Source organism: Anguilla anguilla, chromosome 5 (assembly GCF_013347855.1).
Source record: "Anguilla anguilla isolate fAngAng1 chromosome 5, fAngAng1.pri, whole genome shotgun sequence".
Taxonomy (NCBI): Eukaryota; Metazoa; Chordata; class Actinopteri; order Anguilliformes; family Anguillidae; genus Anguilla; species Anguilla anguilla.
The window spans coordinates 39090121-39105415 of record NC_049205.1 but is presented as its reverse complement, the minus strand read 5'-3'; the positions used below and the strand labels follow the sequence as shown (position 1 = coordinate 39105415).

General features: G+C 44.4%; 1 protein-coding gene across 1 annotated transcript in view; it reads right to left on the bottom strand.

Moving 5' to 3' along the window:
* LOC118227732 (synaptotagmin-5-like) overlaps nucleotides 1-15295 on the bottom strand; it is a 31361-nt gene that overhangs the window by 570 nt on the left and 15496 nt on the right. Inside the window, exons 4-8 of the mRNA XM_035418552.1 lie at nucleotides 13840-14864; nucleotides 6054-7066; nucleotides 2096-2264; nucleotides 1202-1368; nucleotides 1-612 (exon numbers count right to left, since the gene is read on the bottom strand). The exon at nucleotides 1-612 is cut by the window's left edge and continues 570 nt beyond it. Of these exons, the coding sequence (XP_035274443.1) occupies nucleotides 463-612; nucleotides 1202-1368; nucleotides 2096-2264; nucleotides 6054-7066; nucleotides 13840-13984 (1644 nt within the window). The 5' untranslated portion in view covers nucleotides 13985-14864 and the 3' untranslated portion in view covers nucleotides 1-462. The remainder of the gene's footprint in view (nucleotides 613-1201; nucleotides 1369-2095; nucleotides 2265-6053; nucleotides 7067-13839; nucleotides 14865-15295) is intronic.

Here is a 15295-nt window from a genome sequence, read left to right as displayed (position 1 = left end):
TGTAGAGCATGCCTAAAAAGTATGTACTCATGTACACTATGTGAAACACATAATGGGGCTGCAACAGTTGGACTGAAGAGTTGGCTCTGTCTGACTCCCAATGACACAACAGTGCAGACACCACTGTGGGTCTGTGTGATACGGAGCATCACCCATGCCTCCAACCAGCGTCCCTCACCTGAGTACCCCTGGCTTCCTGGCACACTGTCAGGCCTCTGCGTGCCAGCAGGTCTCTAGATGTGAGATCACCGGGCAGGACCTTCAGGGCTGGGTCTGGCTTTAGGGGGGTCAGGCCCGCTGTGGGAGAGGACACAGCCCCCTTGCCCTCTCCACGGCCCTGCCCCAGCCCCCGCCCTTTTGGCTCAGGGTTCCCTATGTGGGAAAGGAGAGATTATTAAGAGTAGGGGGAGGGGTATTGAATCTGGTGGGTGGAGCTATGGGTCCAAGGATATCCCTTCTGCTCTAAGGTGAGTCGGGCTGGATGGCGTGCCAGCGGGCTGTCTCCACCTGCCCCCGGCTGCACATGTCCTTCCAGTGTGTCTGCCCTGTCTCTGGAGCCTCACGGCCAATCAGGACGCGGCCCAGAACGCTGCCCTTCTTGTAAATCCGCCCCTAGTGGAGACATGCACTGCATCAATGCTCATTCTACAAACAATAAATCATGGTTCTGAAAAAATAGCATCTTTAATGCTAAAGGACAGCCATGCAATATCACCTCAAGGAAATTCATTGAAGTAAATACAGACAGATAGGAGCTGCTGGGTGGCTCACCCTTTTAAGGTACTACTCTAGCATATAGATAGACCCCATGATCTGGTATAGAATCTGGGCCATGCTAGAACAGACAGCCCCACAGTGTGGTGTATAATTGGCTGTACATTCTGGAAGGATTTCAGTTAATATTTCAGATAACATCTGTCACCTGCACACCAGCGACCCCTTTTGGCTGACCAAGGGCTCACAATCTACATGTACAAATTGCACCATTTCTGTATATTATATATGAAAAGAACCAGCAACTTACATCATGTGTTTTAAAGGAGAAGGCCTGCTTCTCCTGATTTGACAGAGAGGGTTCTAACACAAATGAGCTATCAAAATGGGAAGAAAATGAAAAGCTAATTAAGCAAAACACGTGATAATAGAAATAATGTGGCCAGCTCTGTCCAACTCAACTTTTAGTCCCACCAGTGCCCCCTACCTGCATGACAATGAACTCCAAGACAAGGGGCAGTTGATTGACATCCCCAGGTGGTAGGTCAAACAAGAAAGGGGCGTTCCACACGGCATTGTACCCGCCGGCTCCCTTCGTCTCCTTGGTGCCAATCACTACGCCCTTCTTACGCAGGTTTATCACCACATAGTGGTCTGTGGGGGGAACAAATCAGCGACTGTCAAGCCTCACTACATTTCCCAAGATCCCCACCACCTGTGCAAGACAGAACCACATGGGCTAATTCTGCAGTGGTTTTGCCCATGGAACATGACCCATAACTCTGAAACCTTAAAGTGGTGCATAAAACTACCTACAACCGGCACTAAGATGAATCAGTGTTTGGAAGGAGACCGAAAAAAAATGTCTGGAGGATTGTGAACAGTGAAAGTAGGATTTAAACACGCGTTATTAAAAAATGACTACGATCCTCAATGGCACTGAAGTTCTGTAAGGATGGTTTAATCCCCTTGATTGAACATTACACAAAGCTTTTTTTTTTTTTTTACTTCACCAATTAAAAACAGAGGCCAATTCTACTTCTGGGGGTTCTCAATTTTAGAGGCAAATAATTATTTCCACCTTAACATTTCAGCATCTATAAGGTACAGAAAATTTAGACTGACAAATTACTTTTTCATTAGAATAAAGCCTAACCATGCTATCACTTGTATTGATCCTTTAAACAGTTTTGTGCGCAAACACATGCATTTTAAATGCGTCATTGCAAAAGACTAAAATGATGTTTGGAATGTTCAGTAGATGAAGATTAAGCTACTGTCTAACAGGAACAGGACTGAACTACAAATATGACTCATATGGGACAGCTGAAGAGACATGACAGTGAGAGATGAGTTTAGGCGGGAGGAAAATGGATTTCACCTGGTGCCCCGGGCATTCTGGTGAGCTTGGCCAGGTTCTCGGCCTTGCGGACCATGACCTTGATGCGATGGGCCAGCGTCTGATACTGCAGCAGGACGAAGAGCTGGCCCAGGACCCGGGGAACGCAGACGGGCTCCTTCCGACTCAGCGCATCCACGGAGCTCAGGCTCTGTGGGAAAGAGACCAAAACAGCAACAGCGTTAAGATTAGGGACAAACGCACGTTCGTTATGTTATGTTTTAACAAACGTGTGGGATGCTATGTTTTAAAAAAAACTTCTTGGGACGTTCATTCCCTGTTTTGGGTTGTGTCCCTTTTTTGACCCACAACACAGATTCGACCAAGATTAGGCCTTACCTCTTTTTCTGCAAACATATTGGGAACAGCATTAAATTTGTGCCATTATGTAAAGCAAATAAAACTTGTAATTATTATTTGCTTTAAAAAATTCTGCAAATTTAATGTTGTTCCCAGTTTTTATTTTCAGTTTATGAAGTAGAGAAGAGAGAATTTTGGGCTCTCCTTGTAATGAAGGTTTAGTGCTTTGGTTAACCCAATCCCTTTCCCCCTCTCCAAAATATTTTTCAGAAAAATGGGGTAAGCAAATAATAAATACGTTATTTATTTTAAAAATTATTTTGTTTACACGATCCTGCGTAAAAAGCATAATTAAGGTGAATCCAACCCACTTCCACTCAGACTCAATCGTTTAATGCATTAGTTTAATGCTGCCTTATGTTTCTACAGCTGAGAACCTGACAATACAAGTGTTTACTGGGCCAGTACACTGACAACACCCAGAGTGAACTTTCAACACATCTGTGTCCATGAATTCAGCCTACATAGAAAAATACCGTCTATTCCAGCTAGTGATTATAGAATTCACATTTGAAATGTTTGACTGATTACTTGCGGAACAGCCAGGATTATGCATGACTCAAAGAAAACAAACAAATTCCATGAAACTTCATTATGAGTTATGCCAGAAAAGATGCAATAAATTATTGTTTGGCTACACAATCCCTTTGTATTTATTTCTATTTGAAAACAGAAGTTTAATCAAATGCTTTTTAGTGAGCTCGCAAGATAAGTGCACTGGCTGTCATCTTGGGTCAGAAAGGAAATGGGTTGTGTCCACTGAACGGTTAGATGGGCTGTATGTAATCACATTGTTACACCTGGGCCAGCCAGCACACAGCGACCGCATGGGCATAGAGTGGTGCTTGATGAATGGCTTGAAAGGACAAAGAAGCAGGCCTCCAACTAGCACTGCTGGCACCAGCTCTCAGTTTCACCTCCTCAACATCTCTATATCACATGGCTCAAACAGCCACCACTCTCTCAGCATGCCGTCTTCCACCCCAAGAATGCTCCGCTCTCTCTTTCTAGAACATCACCCACATAATCTCCACTTCTCAGAGCTGCTGTAGATTCTCCAAGAAAGTACCACATCCTGTCTCCTTCAGGACTTTTTGTTCCAATACATAACAACATCTCCACAACAACTGATTTACTTTCTCTCCAAAACATTACTGTACCACAGGAGTGGAGACACAGGCAGTGCAAGTAGTGCAGCTGCACAGGGGCCCATGCTGTGGGAAGGCCTGTGATCCTCTAGCAGATAACCAGCTCTACATCAAAAAAGTCAGTTCATGCACGTGCCTTTGCAATTTTTGACACTCGTTAGTTCCATTTACTTCCTTAGCACCATCTGTCTTAGATATCATTCAATAAGCAGACTCATCTCGGTCATGGTAATAACACGTTCTTTGTAGTCTGTGATGTAGGCTATTCATACAGTATATGTCCATGCAACAGTAAACGTGTGGTTTAAACTATTCAATTCAATCATTTGTGGTCACGTCTTCATTTTTTAAATTAAAGTTAATGAAGATCTACAAACATCAGGAGCAGTATAGGGCAGGAGAAACTGACTGGTCAGGCTATAGCATACTTTCTGTCAAGAACGTCAAGAGTTCGGGAGCTGAATTTGAAGGAGGTTTTGTAAATGTAGGCTCTTCGCATTCCCTTCAAATGAGTAAATAGATAAAGTGCTTTTCTAGGGAATTGGTGTTGGGTTACTGATGGCGCCAGCCTGTTATAGTCTGAATTGGGTCACTGCTGTGTGTCTCGCGTGTTTTGATTTGTATAGCAAAGCAGAAACGCTAAACAGTAACAAACATTTTGGATAAGGATAACCGTAATGCACATGCGTTTCTTAAAGGGATAGTTCACATTTTTTAGACCCAGGTCCGCGGAGCTGCTCACCACAAATTATGATGAATTGGGGGACATATCGGGCTTTTGGCCACCTTTGGACCTTTAGTGTAAAATGTAGACTTTGAAGTGTCCTGTGTTCCAAAGATGCAGCATTCCATGGGTTAGCGCAAGCACTGGTGTTGGAGAGATTCATTTTGTATAGCCCCCTGTATCTTTTGAGATTTTCAGTAGAGAAAAAGTGTAACAGGTGTATTTTATTGTAAGGTGATATTTAGCTAGCTGGAATGGTTAAACTTTATGAAGGTTATGGCTGTAGCAATACTTGCTATCTAGCTAGCTGACAGGCAAATTCCTAGCCCAATGAATTTGGAAATCTGTAAATTAATAACATAAGCATTCTAGGCCTACACATAGCCTAGTCTACTACAGGTGAGCCCCTGTGCCAAATTTTGCCTCTTTTTTGTACTTTTTGATCTGATGTGTTGTGTATGCCTAAGCGAGCTATCGCTGCACTGCAGCTGAGCACTGTCTGAGCTGAGCCCTGTTCGCGGTTTTGATGGCTACCTTGACCTACTTTCCCAATAGCCTAACACGCACAACGCAACACATTGTCCACTGTAAAATATCTAAGCCAATGACGCAGTGTATTCACATGTTTGCGTGTTTCTGAGGGTGAGAGGGAGCCCGTAAAAAAATCTTGCTCAGGGGCCGATCATAACTAGCTTCCACAACTGCCACTCCATCTCCACTTCATAAAGCTGATTATCACTTGACTGTCTTCACTTTAAGCACTAAACTGGCCTACCCTCCATCCAATACAGTAAAGAAGTATTCATTTGTAACCCACTTTTCTGACAGCCCAGAGGCAAGGACACCCTTACCAAAAAAGGTTTCTATTAACATGACAACAAGATTGAATGTTCTCAACCCTCCAGACATCCAGAATGGTTTTATTAATAGTATTTTTATTTTTATTATATAATCGTATATCTTCTAGAACAGCAGCAATCTGACAATAATATGTTAATTAAGTCTGGATCATTGCTCCAATGTTTCCGGTGTTCGAGAAAGACTCTCACATCCTTCAGTGATCAGCTGGGGGGCCCTATCCAATGCACTCACACTGCATTTCAGCGCATTAGCTTCAAATCCGCCCCTGCCACAGGCCGGCAGCATCCAATGACACGAGAGGAGAATCGCTCGTACAGAAGTGCCCATTCAGGAGCGCTGTAGAATGAAGACTGATGGCGTAAATGCTCGCCTTCTCCGCAGTCAGCTTATGTGGCAGCGAGCCAAGACTGTTGCGACAGGTGAACTCACCGGGCATTACTGCTTTGCCCTCTGATTAAGTCTCCACAGCTCTGCAAGGGCAAACCTTCTGACAATCTGGCCAACCCTGACTCTCTGCATGTTTGCCTTCCTTTCACGAGCTACAACTTCACTATGGCAAACACCAGTCAAAACAAAACAGGACACGAAGAACCTTGCTCCCCTAATTCACCAATAAATAAATATTATATACTGTTTGATATTTACAGCAGTGCAAGCCACAATGAATAGAAACAAGTGGACAATGTAAACATGCACTGTCTAGCACTGGCTAAAGGTTAACACAGCAATGGATTTCAGTACAGGACAGTGTGTTCTATATGGAGGCTTGTCTCTTTCACAGCAGGTGAAGACCTGGAAGTGAGTTTCTGTGGTCGTTAAGGGTGACTGTGAGAGAGATGTTTGGTACCTTTCTCAGCTTGTACTTGGCTGGCCTGAGCTCCTTGGTGAAAGCAATGGCGTAGTCAGGCTCCCAGTCTATTTCCCCGCAGGGCAGCTCCAGGTCTCCCAGCGGCGCCTCCCGCAGGCCGGAGAAGTCGCGGGCGAAGACGGCCAGCTGCAGCGCGCAGCCGCGGAGCTGCTCCACCGAGCCCACCTGCAGCACGAAGGTCTGGCTCTGGAACTCGGGGCTGAGGCTCCGCCTCCGGGCGGCGGACTGCAGGGGGGCGGGGCAGAGCGGGGGCAGGGAGGCGCGCACGAAGACCCCGCCCAGCCGGCGGGAGGCCCCCAGCAGGCCGAGGACGGCGACGGTGAGCGTGCCGCGCGCCGGCGAGAAGAGCAGGGTGAAGTGGAGGCGGAGCGGCGGCTTGCGGCAGGAGCCGGAGCCGTACCGGAGCGCGGAGGGCGAGCCCTCGGGGGCGGGGCTCGGCTGGAGCCGGCTGCGCTCGCCGTCCAGGAAGCTGTCGCCCGTGACCGTGCAGCGCCGCTCCAGCGCCCGCCGCGTCTTGGACACCAGGCCCAGCTTGGGCAGGGAGGGCAGGGAGGCCCGGCCGTGGACCGCCGGCTTGTAGGAGGAGCCGGCGGGGGTGCTGAGCCTGCGGAGGGGGAAGTGGGATTTCGGGTGCTCGTTGAGCTCGGACGCGGCGCGGGGCCGCGGGGAGCTGGGCAGGGCGGCGAAATCGTCCTCAGAAGGGGAGGGGGGAGGGGAGGGGGAGGGGGAGGAGCAGCCGTAGGGGGAGGGGTACTCGAGCACGTCCCCCTCCAGCTCCTCGTACTGCTGCTTGACAGGGACGGTCACGGCCAAGGGGGAGGAGCCGCTCAGGGCCAGGTTCACGTGATCGGCGGGCAGGGGAGGAAGTGACATCGCCGCCTCTTTGTCCTCGGGGGGGCGGGGTTTCCCGCGCCGCCAGCACAGAACGCAGCCCAGAATCAGGCAGAAGCAGAAGACGGCCAGGCCCACTCCCAGAAGGACCTGCAGGTGCACTGCACAGGACAAACACAAACCGGCAGTGTTACAGAAACAGACCTCCAGAGAATGAGAAGATCACCGAAGTGTGACCTCTCACATGCCTGTTCTGCCATATTCAGCTTCCATTTAACTTTTTTTCCACGACGTCGCTTTGACTCAAAACCAACATTGGCGATTGTCAGCACGGAGAAGGAAGATAATTATCCTGAAACACATAAGATCCTGTGCTATCTGTCCTATTTACTGTCTTGCACTGAGTCCAGTGCAGCAATAGACACTATCCTCTCTTCAGTACCCCCGTTCATGCGAATGCGTTATCAGATTATGCAGGAAATATCTGTGGGGCCTAATCAGAACTAATTGTTCCCTCTTGGAGATGGAATTGCCGCAATCGACGCGCTGATCTAAAACAGACCTGCAGAACAGCTACTGCGATCTCAAAAGCATGTGTTGAACCAGTTCTGCAATGGAGGCTGCTTTAGAAATGTATGAACCCCCCTTAAATCGGTGCATAAAAGCAGTTAAAAAATGCTGCAAGGATAACTGTATTTCCCAGAGACAAACCATCTGCAATCTACCTGATATAAAATAAACTAAGCAATATGAAATAGCTATATCCCACAAGAACTTCAAACCCTGCCCCAATAAGTGGTTCTGTGGTTTGCTCCGAATGAACTGAACTATACCTAGGCCTACCTCAGGATGAAAGCCCCAGAAACGTATACAAAGCCAGCAGTTAGAATCTCTTTTTGATTGTACAATTGGGGAAGACTGGAAACCACAAGAAATCTTTCTCATTTCTCATTCTATACTTATTTCAATCAACACTGATTAGTTGAATTAGTTGGCTCACTGAAATACATACTGGCTTCAAAGTTTAACACACACATACGCGCGCACACACACACACACACACGCACACGCTCTGTGTGGTGTGTGGGAAGTGTGTGGGAGTGGTGGAGCTAATAAGAAGATAATAAGAGAGAAAAAGTGAGCATTGACTCATCCCAGAAGTCGGGGGTCTTTCTGTCCGGAGGAAAACTGGTAGGGCTTTTAATAAGGGATAGCTGGTATTTACTGTAATTGCTGCTCGAGGCGTTCTTGCACAGCACAACAGAATTTTGTGAAAAATCAGGTCCTTGGTCAGCATCTGTCAGCAGCTGAGTAATGTTGAATACAAAACGACTAAGAAAAGATGATGTCATACCCAAAGCTATTTCCAAATCCTACATTAAAATGATTGGTTGTATAGTAATTACTTTATCCTCAATGAAACCAGAAATTATTTGAAGAACCCATATTACTTAAGATACTGGAAATAGTCTAGATTAGCACTGATTGTAGATTTAATATATCTGTAATAAATAAACGTTAAAGTGAAATCTCTTCTTAGAGTTGGACTCAGCATGCTTCGTTCAAGCATATCTACAATACACAGTGAAAAACTGACTGTTAAATAAACTGTAGGCTTAAGTAGGCTACATTTTACTTTGACACAATACTGTACATTTCATCCCTGTTTGACTCATATCAGTTAAAGTTTAAATTAACATTTAGCATGAATGCCTTTCCAAATCCCATGGAAAAAAAGGTCAGGAAATTACAGAAATATCAGGTCAAGAGCATGACAGTCAGTGCTGAAATAAACAAATGCCCATTGTCACTTTAATGAGATAAATTGTTTGTTTATAGTTATTCAGAAAATCTTATTTTCCAAAGCACTGGCTGCAAGCAGAAATAAATGCATTTGAGACATGCTTGTACTTGATAACAAGCCACTTACAATGTCACAAGACTGCCACATTAGAGATATTGCACTTTAATAGTAATAAGTGCAGGGATACTATCTACAAGCAATCTTCAAACAATAGATTTTTTCCATAACTCACACCCGTCACACCAGTTGCTGTTACAAATCGTTCAAGAAAAGGTTTAATGGTTGCCATATGATCATCATTCCACATAAATTATCATGATTGCATCAAAGAGCAACTGGTTTGTGATCTGTTGTAAATCATGCAGCGTTTTAAACTGAGAAAAAATGTAACAACAGCCTTTTACTTTCAGCACATGTCTACATTTACTTAGATTGTATTAGTTTATTTATATAAAGCAAATTTACTTATCATAAATTAAAATTATTTTTGATTTTTTAATTGCACGTGACTGCAATAACTGCTTGGAAAAATCTGAATAGCTTAATCAATAAAAGAACACTGACACTTGTAAGAATTAATTTCGAGCAAGTGTTAATCGAGTTAAATGATTTTGATAATAATTTTAAATGATTTTACTGTCTTACTTACCTGCCCACGGACTACGGGTGGAAATGAGCAAACTGCTATAACCCGGTACATTACATCTTTCCTTGTTTTATATAAGGTTAATGTTCTTTGTACACTGTCCCTGTTTAAATAAACTAAATAAATAAATAAATAATAAGTAGAAATGCTTCACTTAATGAATACATTTACGGGATACAAAAGATCAACATACATAAAAACCGTAGGAAATCAGCAAACTGCCTTACCATCAAACGTAAAATGCAACATTTCCCTTGTTTCACCGGCAGTTATGTCAATGTCACCGCTGCTGCTGTCTGAATCTGGCCCATTCCCTCCGCCTGCTCCGCTCAGAGGGAATTTCTTTGATAAACTATTCCACGGCCCTTTCTCTCATAGCGAGAAATGTTAGTGACGTCGAGCCAATGAGCAAGCGAACCGCCTGACTCAGAAACCACCCTCGGTGTAGGAGGCAGGTATATGCCAAAGTCTAACTAAACCGAACAGGCGTGTTAATTCTTGGATGTTCATTCCCTATACCCCAAACAATGAGTACCATTACCCAAACTAGAATTATCGCGAATTAGCCATAGCCTATTGCTGGGGAGAGCCGTTATTAAATCCGATGTTTTAATGAGCAACATTAAATAATAACGAGAGGAGATTTAGAATAATCCATTTTGATGAATAAATTTCACAGGCACGTGCTCAATGATACAACGGAGTCACTGGCACTGTTTGCCGGTTACGGATGGCTGGGAAAGGTATGCAAGCCAATGGTGGGCTGGAGGCTACAGCGCGTAAGGGAGGCAATGAATGTAGGCTATCTTTACTCGATTAGCCAACTACGAACGTTGCGATTATTTCAAACTATTGACAGTATCCCATATTAAATAGGCCTATCAGTCAGCTGCTTATTTTTGTACCGCAAAATTGAGACATTTATATCATTTAAAACCGTACCTTTCCTAACTCAATTTGATTGTGATGGAACTGTAATTTGGAAGACCAAATATGACTGTTAAATACATAAACTGATGGTGAAATAAGAAATGAAATAAATTGATAACTAAATAAATGAGCAATGAAAACAGCTGATGTGTTTGAATGACTGCAGGTGACAAGCTGCCGAGCCTTCAAACAACGCAAAACTCCACTGCTGCCAGTAGCTACCTTGTCATCTAGCCTAATAGCCTATTTAAAAGCTTCAAAACTATATTTTACACTGACATTAACATTAAAACATACAGATCATGAAAGCCAAGACATTAAAGTAGTTGCTACGTGTGACTGCTGACAAACTGCATTATAGTTTAACCTGCCTGGGGTGTGTCTGCATTTTTTGACTGGCTAGCAATCCTAGCGTGCTACATCAGAACTATGCAGTCTGTTGATACAGGCTTGTTTGAGATGACTTTCGGCTTGCCTCGAAAACAGGACGAGAGGTGCCGATTGCATTCGGGGGAGGAGTCAAAAAGTCGGACACTTCTTGGTTGACTAGCCTGCTCGCCTCGTCTAGCAACGGCAGATATCGCGTTCGCGTTCTTTGTTGCAGATGAAGTGGATGCAATAGAAGTCCCACTAACTATTAGGCTACATGAAGATGGACATCTGGCAATTTCGGCTAATTATAATTTCGAGACCATTGATAATGTTTGGCCAGCTAATTATTATTTGGATTGTATGTGGGGGGTATATGAGAACAGCTAGAAATACTATAACACTCACTACAAATTGATGTGAATCAAGTCTTTATTTCCTATTATTATTATTATCGGATACATGGATGTGTGTACCAAGAGCTTCTTCTAATTACTTTCTCATTATATTTTATTCAGGGGTTTTTATACAGATTTCTATATAAACTCCATTGCAGAGATGTTTATTAAGACAGCATTTATGAGGAATGTGTAAACCTGGTCGATTCGAGTCCTCAATTGGAACGGAATTTTGAAGCCATGGGGATGCTAGGTTTGACACAGATGTTTTGGCACGTAGGCCTATAGCGTTTTGAGATGTAGCGATACAGCGGTTTCATAAATGTATCATCCCATAAAAACATAGTACGAGCAAATGTGTACAGTATATTTGTTTTACTGTAGGAATTCCACTAAATGTTGTTTCATGATGTTGAAGAATCAAAATAAATCCACACTAAAAGTTGCAGACAATGATGCTTTTCCCTCCAACCATGATTACGATCACCTAATTTTTAACACTATTTAAGCAAACAACTATTATTTCCTGGCAAGTTTGTGATTTATATGTTGGTATTTAATTAAACTGTAGCATTTATGACATTAGGCATGAAAAATAAACGGTCAAGTTATGTTTTCTGAAAAATCGCCAAAACAAGTTTGACCTTTCTACTATGAGGGCGTGCACCTTTTATACACTGTCACCCTCCTCATTTTTTAAAACGTAGCCTGTCATATGTTGTATTAGTGCTGGGGAAGCCATATCTGAAAATGTAGTTAAGCTAACAAGGCACTGAAAGTTGTTAAGCTGCAGCACCAGTACCAATAAAAGAAAAGTACTTATCTACATAAAATCTACGGTCACAAACCAGTGTGACACGCCTGGGAGGGAGATTCGGCAGTGTCAGGGAACACCGTTGTCTGTCGCATGGAGAGAGAGAGAGCGCGCGCCCACACAAAAATGAAATAAAAAAACAACCCTCTTCAATCATTGTTGAGACTGACATCATGGAATACTATGGGTTTTCTATTTTCATTTTTTTCTGCAATGTAAATTGTGTTTAAACTCAGAAATTGCACTTCAAGTTTTCTCTCGTGCTCTTGTTATCCCCTCACTGGCCAAACAAACACCTAGCCTACAAAATGTAACCCGGTCTATCACCTGCTGTCTGACTCATAGTCCGATGCTGTGCACAGCCAATGCTGTCAGCTCCCTTTTTGGCTCTCTGTTTATCCTTCATTGGAGGGCACAGGCAGTCCACCCACATGCTACCCATTACTTAGAGACTGTCAACTCTCATTATGAGCAGTATTACACTCGCCCCCTCTCTGTTTCACACAACCTCATACACTCATACACAAACACACACTCAAACATGCGACCACACCTGCCGCACACACACACTTACGTGTACACACAAGCATAAACTCGAAACTACATGGGTAATGTGTGTTTATACACACTCATGCTCATGTAGACAGAAAGACAGACGCACATACGCACACAGACATACATAAACACACAGACGTGCAAACACACACACAACATAAAAGCAGCGTACAAGGAACCTACTCATTCAGTGATCTCTATGTGCCTTGCTCTACTATTTAATTGCGTCATTTGAAAGTGCACAAGTCCAACTAAAAAATAAATGAATAGGAAAAAAACTCTATGTAGATGAAGAATGTATAATCTCATTCTATCTCCTTAAAAAAATAACAAATTTAAATTTTTAATTCAATGGCTTGTTAGGGGACAGTCTAGGGAAAATCTATTAATTTAGGACTCTGGAAAGGGCAACAAAAACATCTTGCTGATTTGGCTGTGGACATGCTTGTGTAAATCTGTTGAAATACAGATGACTAATCACTGTAACAATCTCTCTCTCTCTCTCTCTCTCTCTCTCTCTTTCTCTCTCTCTCAGAACTCACTTTTGTACACAAGACAGCATTAATCCACTTAGTTACACTACAAGCAATGATATATAACAAATGCAGATGACATCATTTCATTCTGTGCCCTTCACTGGTGTTGCTAGAGCAACTCTTAATTATCATTGAAGGAGGAGGTCATCTATTAGGACCACACATTTTGTTCATTCTGATACATGAGTATAGTATTGAAAAGGATTTTGTGGTTTCAAGTTCTTCATTAAACCAATATCTTGCCTCTAATTGGCAGTACTGTTAACACAGTGATCGTGGCACTGGCCATGCATATTTGCCTTGTGCCATGAGGCTGTACCATTTAGTCATTATTTCCAAAGACGGAATTGCACTGACACAGTTAAGGCTTGCTATCTTTTTTGTGTCTTGTGCACAACAACAACAGAGACTGATTAAAAGTATAAAATAAAAAATTATCAGGGAGCTTTTCAGTGCAAAGTTGAATATATGCAAAGAGTAATATGAGAAGACAATGGATACAGGGTCCATTGTATGAGGACAATGGTATAGGGATGTACAGCTGAGTGTAGTAGAGTTGCAAAATGAGATGGGGTGCCTGAAAACAGCTGTATGGTAAAATAAATAATCGGCTGAGTTAAACAAATGCGGGAAGATAACTGAGGTTAAGTGCATTAATTGCATTAGAAGAGAATACACGCAAGACTGATAATGAAACAGCAGAAATATGAGGGCATAATAGATGTGAGCCCAGCAGTACTGTGAGAATGGAGTGAAAGACCTGCTGTAAGAACAGTAACATGGAAGGAGAATGAATGCGAAGGGAGATTGAGTCCCGCTGGGAGGGGATGGATGCGCACGAGGCAGGCGAGCTGACACCGAGGTCGGGGTCGGGGTCGGTACCTTCCAGGTGTTTGCTGAACAGCACCTGCACCAGGAGCCACGCGAAGAGCAGGATGGTGATGCCCTCGATCATCCCCTTGCAGCAGAAGAAGAGGACCGACTGCCACAGAGGCTGCCCGGGGTACTCCTCGTCCCGGTAAGGCATGCCGAGGCCGGGCAGCGCTTCACCGAGAATCCCCCCTCGCACGGGAAGTGTGGCCTCCGCCTCCTTCTACTGCTGGGTATCTTCACACTTTGCGCGGGCCACTCTCACGCCATTCCTCAGCCCACACCACGCGTATGGACAGAGTCCTGCTACCTCTGGCTCATTGTGACTGCATAGAGTCCTAGGCCCTGCCTCTCTTTGACTCCCGCTGATGGCTTTCCTTGCTGTCTGGCTCATAGACGTGCATTCACTAGCTTTGTACCTAGCAATGAATTCTCCCTGTGCCTTTGTGTCATCCCCTGCTTCCAGCAGTATCCTTTTTGATCTACAGATACTCCACACCTCTTCCTCAAAGTGTTTTCACTTCCACCGCTATCACATTTTTTATAGCAATAAAATCATGCTTTTTTTTTCGAAATCAAGATGGTATATTTGTGGTTTTGCTAACCTGAGGGTGAAGACAGGACTTCTCTACTTTTAGTGCTTGTGTCCCTTTCAGATCCAAGCACCAGAAAAATGTCACAGTGACCCCCTCCTGATTGAAGTTCACTCCTGTAGGGGAAGAGTTGAGGCACAAAATCACACTCCTCTGTTCCTTGAAGATTTCGAATGCTGTACACAGAGTTCCCAGTCTTGAAGAAAAGCCAGCACAGAAGGCAACCTTTTACTTGCTTTCCACCCCCCTCGTTATGATGCAGGCCCCCCAGTGGCTACGGGTGTCCGGTACTGCTGAGTTGGTTTGCAGATCCAGAATTGCCTCCCAGTTTGGATATCCTGCAGCCCTCCTTGCTCTGTCCTTTTTGCATCCCTCTCCAAAGCAGGAAGTCCTGCTTCTGTGCAGCCTGCACAGGATAGACGCAGCTACCGGATTACGAGGAACCTGCATTCAGAGCGAGAGTTCTCACATCCTGCGGCTCTTGTTCAGTATCACGCATATCTGCAGTCTTGTCCCAGATCCCAATACCCCCTCTGCCCCCTCCCACCCCCCGCAATCCTCACCACCCCCCCCCCCCCGCCCTTCATTTACCATCCAGTAAAATCCCCCCTCCACCACCCTCTGCGATCTGCAAGCTGTCACATGCATTAGCAGGTACGCAGTCAGCACTCTGCAAGGATTCAGGACTTTCCACTACTGATACTGCAGCCTGCGCCCTGCACCACAATGAAGGAGCCTTTCTCTCTGAACCGTGATTCAGGAGCCATTCTCTCTGCACCACAATTCAGGAGCCGTTCTCTTCCCAGCTGCCGTATTCAGGACATAAACACTTTCTGTTGAGAGGAAACCCCACATTAGTGCTTTTATCTCGGTCT